At 35.3% G+C, this 6,572-nt stretch overlaps 1 protein-coding gene and 1 long non-coding RNA gene across 2 annotated transcripts; both read left to right on the forward strand.

The window, feature by feature from the left end:
• Nucleotides 1–52: 52 nt before the first annotated feature.
• On the forward strand, nt 53–804 carry LOC122757843. Its single transcript, XM_044011409.1, has 2 exons — nt 53–569; nt 631–804. The coding sequence occupies exons 1-2, from the start codon at nt 336–338 to the stop codon at nt 802–804; spliced, it is 408 nt and encodes a 135-aa protein (XP_043867344.1). The 5' UTR covers nt 53–335.
• A 2,250-nt stretch (nt 805–3,054) lies between these two features.
• LOC26528413 lies at nt 3,055–3,760 on the forward strand. The gene is made up of 3 exons (XR_001448915.3): nt 3,055–3,175; nt 3,261–3,340; nt 3,397–3,760. It is a non-coding gene; the product is annotated as an uncharacterized LOC26528413 (long non-coding RNA).
• Nucleotides 3,761–6,572: the final 2,812 nt, after the last annotated feature.

A 6,572-nucleotide genomic window follows, 5' to 3' on the forward strand; every position in this document is an offset into this window, starting at 1 on the left:
TAAAAGCTATTTACTTCAATGTCGCAATATGACGAAATATATTCGTAAGCCATCAAATGGTTATCGTGAGGTATTTGATTTTCGTAAACTAAAACTGCCTCAATTGGATTGCCCCACAAGATGGGGATCAACATATGAAATGATCGATCGACTGAACAAAGCAAAGGACGTTTTGTGCGACATTGAAGCAATCGAAAATAAAACGGATGATGAAAATTTCGACGCTTGCTCTATGTTGTGGGAGTTTATAGATTGTACACTTCTTGAAGACTTTATGGGATAAAATTAAAACAAATAACCCAAAAGTTAATTCCTCAATAACTTCAATTAGTTCTATGATTCTTGAAGAAGGGCTGGAAAATCATGAGTTTGACTTGTTAGACACCTATTTGGGAGCTACAATATCGCCTACAGATGACTGCACGGATGTTTATACAAAAATCGAAACACTGAAGCTTCCTTATATGAAAGCAAATGTTAATGTATTGAACTTCTGGAGAGAAAGAAAGTCCACTCATCCTGAACTGTATGCACTGAGCAAAGTATGCTTCGCCATTCCGCCAACACAAGTAAGAATGATTGTTTTTGCTGCAAGGCATATGTTCACATATTTTTATTTTATTTATGTAGGTCACAATAGAACGCGCATTTTCATCATTAAAACTTGTACTGGCCGACAATAGGAATAGGTTAAACCACGACACTTTGGAAAATATTTTACTTGTGAAACTAAACTCATACCATTTAGACGGTGCCATCGACAGCTTCCCTTCATTTGAAGACGAAGAAAACAATCAGAATTAGAAATACAAATTACTGTTTGAAATTTAATTTTTTTTTAATATGCTTTAATCGTATATATTTTATAGCACAATGTGAAAATAAATGAATTCTTATAATTTGAAATTAACGTCTTAAAGGGCAATATTTCGAACTGAGCTGCTATGGAAGCAGGGCTGCCAACCTATGCTGACGATACCGCTTTCTTGGCCACATCGGAGTCACCTGTTACTGCATCTAGGATCTTGCAACATTAACTGGACTTTCTGTGCCCTTGGCTGAACAAATTGTGTATAACAATCAACACCAGCAAATCAGCACACACAACATTCACTATGAGAAGAGGTGCATGCCCACAAGTCTCGCTAGGTAGAGAACTCATACCTATTAGTAAATGCGTGAAATATTTGGGTCTTACGCTGGATAGAAAGCTTACATGGCGCCAGCATATCAAAAATAAACGCCAGCAGCTGAACCACAGACTTGGACGGTTGTACTGGCTTATAGGCAATAAGTCCAAGCTCTCCCTTAAAAACAAAATTCTAACATACAAGGTTATGCTGAAACCAATATGGACATATTGTCTACAAATGTGGGAAACGGCCAGCAATTCCAACGTGCGAATAATACAAAGATTCCAGAACAGAGCACTAAGAATAATCACCAAGGCTCCATTCTACATGAGGAACAGGTACCTGCATCGCCTCCTCAACATCCAGACAATCCATCAAGCCATTCGTGAAACCTCAGGAAAATACACAAGAAGGCTGGATGACCACGCCAATCCACTCGCCATTAACCTCCTCGACAACAGTCAACACTTGCGTCGCTTGAGGAGACTACATCCACTTGATCTACCTTTTAGAACAGATCATGCTATTTAACTAATTCAACCCTCCCTACACCTCCACCACATAACTAATTAAGTAGCGCCATGAATGTGTACTATCCCATTTATTGAATGTTCAACAAAGAACAGATTGTAAATAAAGATACATACAAAAAAGAAATATATATATATATTTTTTATGCGCATCAACACTCTCATCCTCTCCCCAAAAATAATCATCCAAACGCTTACAGTTTGTTTGCATGAGCGTGGCAAACGCTTTTAAGATCTCGGTATACTCTTCGCTGAAAAGGAAAAAGCTGGGATCGTCGCGAACAAAAATTTCAATTTTTGTGCGCCGCTGAGAGTGATGATTTTAGCGACCATAGAGAACGAGAGAGAGGGACTGAGAGAGAGAGTAGGACAAATGGCACATAGATGTGCTTCAAACATAATCACGACCATTTCGACTGAGCGCTCACAGTAGGGCTGTAAATCCATCGATGGAGTCTATCGATAGTATCGATGGATTTGAACTCTCAAGATATATCGATGGATTTTTTCATCCATCGATAATTTACTACTTGGAAGCGCGAAGAGACACATGTAAGTATTTTCAAATATTTTATTTTGTGATTAGCTTTTTTAACAATATTTTAATGAAATAATTTCGCAACGACGAGCTACTCTTAAGGCCAAAAATGTAAATATTATGTTGTTTATCAACAAAAACCAATGGTTGCTGGAGAACTAGATTTATTTTTTATAAAATTAGTATAGAGTTAAAACAACCTTGTGAAATTTTTTTTTTTTTTTTTTTTTTTTAATGAAATAATTTAATTTTTATAGTTTTATAATTTTATATCAGAGGCATCTCAAAATGAAATCATGTACCTTTTTATATATATATATATATATATATATTTTTTTTTTTTTAATTTTTAAGACGAAACTGCTTTAAATATAACAAGAATAAAAACAGCTTGGAGCATATAAAAAAGAATTTAATTATTTGCATTGATTGACATATTTAACCATATGTAATAAAATATATATTTTATTAGATATACAACCATCACATAAAGATCCGATTACTTTTGTATTGTATTTTTATACAAAATTGCACGAATCATTTACATACAATGTGCTGGATGTATGATTGAAATTATTGAGAATTTCTGTATTTCTAAGAATTTCAAATTTTCGATGGAACTATCGATAGTATCGATGGTTCATTCCATCGATGGAGAAATCTATCGAGGGGAGCATCTATCGATGGTTTTGCAGCCCTAGCTCACAGCGCACTGTTTTTGTCGAGCAATATTTTCACTGCTCGAACCTCCAGCGACCGAGCCAAGCAAATACGAAGTATACTGGTCGACCAACTTAACTTTTTCTGCTGTAGAAAAATTTGTTCTACATGTCTAGTCTATGTGTTCTCTGGTCAGTGCTAGTGCTGCAAATCCATCGATGGAAATATCGATAGTATCGATGGACTTTCTTTTGTTAGATAGGTCGATGGAATTTTCTCGATGTCGATAGATCGCTACAGACGCCAAGCCACAAGTAAGTTCATACGTTGATACTCAAATTATTATTAAAATTAGAATCTATTTTACACAAACAATTTGATTTATTTTTTAACATATAGCACATAGATACCTATTTACCACATTATTTAATTGTTGGCGGTTCCTCCACGGAAAATATAACATTTTTTGATCCCATCTGGTAAGATTCATACAATTAATAGCAAACACGTTTTTTCTAATTGTTTTGGATTTTAGATAAAAGTGCTTCTTCGCCTGCAGACGCCAATAAGGAATCTTCATTTGCTGTTACGGTACACACTGAAAATATTGCGCCTCCGAATAAGCGAAAGAAATTTGAGAAATCTTATGTGTGGAAGTTTTTTGAAAAATGCCAAGAAAAAAACTTTGTGAAATGCCTGTTGTGTGGGCAGCAATATAAAACGAGCGGGAACACATCAAATATGCAAGAGCATTTAAAGCGTGCACATAATGGATCTCACGATAATTAATTTCAGCTTTAAGCTCAAGACTTTTGTGAAAGATAGTCAAGTTTTGTTTTTTAATTTTAAGTTAAATTTTAAAACTTGTTAATTACAGTCGAAATTTTTGGTTTTTAGTTATAAGATAAATATGAACCAATGTTTATTTTTAGGATAGACTGTTTTGTGATGAACTGGAATACAAATATTATTTTTATGAATTAAGACTAAAAATCATGAATTGTTTTGAACTATATACTAAGTATAAATGTTTATAAAGTTAATTTTTTTTTCTATGAATTTTCAATAATTTTTGAATGATGGAGCTATTTTCGATGGAAATATCGATACTATCGATGCTTTAATCCATCGGACTCAAACAAAATCGATGGACGGTCCATCGATGGCTTTGCAGCACTAGTCAGTGCTAATATCTTGTGCCTACCACCGAATCTCATTCGACAACAGCGACATACGCCGTTACCGCTACAACGGGACTTTTCCAGCCTATAAAACATAACCGACCAGCAACGATACGTCCAGTCGCGAAACACACCAAATAGCAAAACCATACGCACTTAAATGCTATGCATGCCGCGCTCGTGTGAGACCAAAACAATCACAATACCCTGTCAGAGTACTCGCATTCTTTGTTCAAGGGAATCGAGGACACACACGCACAAGTACGAAGGCATGAAAAAGGGAAATAGGCAAGTAGGTAGAAAGCACAATTACAATGCGCGCCAATATATTAATACTACTTGCGCTTCGACATACATAGTCTGTCAAGAATGAGTTGGCACACTGCAAAAAAATGTAATTTTTTGACTTTGGATGCAAATATCTAAGTCATTAATGCATAAAAACAAATTTTTTCAAATAAGAATGTGTTTAATATTATTTCATTAATTCAAATATAAAAATAGAAAGCATAACATTCAATATGTAAAAAAAAAAAATCAACAAAAACAAAGAATACTCATAAATAACAGTGTCAATAATGTGTTGGCACTGAGCGCTTTGCACATCTGCTTTGCTCTGATTCTTAGAAGTAACGGTATTTTACTGTTATCTGTTGATATTTTATGCATCTATGAACGTTTTCTTTTACATTTCTTGCCATTTGATTGTCAATTTTCGCTAGTTACGCATTTAAGCACAAATTTCATATTTTTTTAAAATGCCACGAGATGGGCAAATCCGTTCCAGAATTGATGGACATGGGGCCGAAAAAGAAAATAGGCTGCTTTTAAAGACGGGAGGAGGGCCGAAAAAAAAGATCACTGGACGAGTAGAGCGTCTTATTCTCAGAAAAGTGAACGCTAATCCGCATATTTCTGTAAGATGTCTTGCTAAAGAGCTGAAGCAAGAATGTGGCATAGATGTCTCACATGAAACGGTACGCAAAGCCCTCATGAGCCATGAGTACAGTTCGAGAGTAGCGCGGAAAAAGCCTCTGTTATCAAAAGCAAATATCGAAAAGCGTTTAACTTTTGCTGTTAACATGGCTTGTTACCCCGCAGAATATTGGGATGACGTCATATTCTGTGATGAAACAAAAATGATGCAGTACTATAATGATGGTCCTCCCAGGGTATGGCGCAAGCCATTGACGGCTCTTGACAGCAAAAATATTATTCCCACTATTAAATTTGGCAAATTATCGGTGATGATATGGGGGTGTATATCAAGCAAGGGAGTCGGAGAGATTGCATTCATTGAAAGCACAATGAATGCAGAGCAGTACCTCCAAATTTTGAGAGCAAATTTGAGAGCAAGTGCGGCTAAATTCGGCTTTCTGAATGGCAACAAGCCAAATTTTAAATTTTATCAGGACAACGATCCGAAGCATAAAGAACTCACTGTTCGCACTTGGCTGCTGTACAACTGTGGCAAAGTGATTGACACACCCCCCCAGAGCCCTGACCTTAACCCGATTGAGCATATGTGGGCATACTTGAAGAAGAAAGTTGGAAAAAGGAATCTTAAGAGCCGCACACAACTCAAATCAGCTATAATTGAGAGGTGGGAGAAAATCCCTCTTGATTTAATTAAAAACCTTATAGCTTCTATGAAAAAACGCCTTCAACATGTTTTAAATGCCCAGGGAGGCCACACAAAATATTAAAATTGTGTTAATTAATCATAGTTTAGCTTTAATTTGAAGTTAAGATTCACACATTATTGACACTGATATTTATGAGTGATCTTTGTTTTTGTTGATTTGTTTTTTACATACTGAATGTTATGTTTTCTATTTTTATATTTAAATTAATGAAATAATATTAAACACATTCCTATTTGAAAAAAAATTGATATTTGCATCCAAAGTCAAAAGATTACATTTTTTTGCAGTGTGCCACCTCATGCTTGTATATTCTAGTTCAGCACGACGAGCTGAGTCCATATAGCCCTGTCCGTCCGTCCGTCTCAGAAGTTATAAGAGCTCGAGAGAGAAATATAGCGTGCATACTCGTGTGTACCATACGCAGTACTAGTTTATCTTATTTTTTCCATAGCTCGACCGATAACTTTCTTATCGAAAATAATCGAAAATTTGATTCTGTTTTTTCAGCCTAATTTGAACACTTTTAGACCTAAAGACTTCAGATTTACTTTGTATATACATTTGATGAATACAGAGATTATTTAATTTACAGAGTTTGGATACCACGCCTTTTTCACAACCAATTTGTAAAAAACGCATTTCAAGTACTAGAGACTTGTGCTTTGGAATGTACACACATTTTAACCATATGATTACGCTCTGAAAGTTAAGATTGTATGTCTCCAAAAGAAATTATTCAACAAATAAATTCTTATAATATTGCCCACATTGCAGTGCAGGCCAAGCGCAGCCGCTGCTTACTGCGCAGTTAGCAGAGCGCGTGCTTTTTAAAATATTTACTTTTTTTAATATTTTGTCCAAAGATCTTTGGCTTTAATTTAGTG

Source organism: Drosophila mojavensis, unplaced genomic scaffold (assembly GCF_018153725.1).
Source record: "Drosophila mojavensis isolate 15081-1352.22 unplaced genomic scaffold, ASM1815372v1 contig_136, whole genome shotgun sequence".
NCBI classification, from domain to species: domain Eukaryota; kingdom Metazoa; phylum Arthropoda; class Insecta; order Diptera; family Drosophilidae; genus Drosophila; species Drosophila mojavensis.

Coding starts and splice junctions, on each gene's coding strand:
- LOC122757843 (XM_044011409.1), top strand. CDS start 336: ATGATTCTTGAAGAAGGGCTGGAAAATCATGAGTTTGACTTGTTAGAC. Junction 570..630: donor TCGCCATTCCGCCAACACAA/GTAAGAATGATT, acceptor TTATTTATGTAG/GTCACAATAGAACGCGCATT.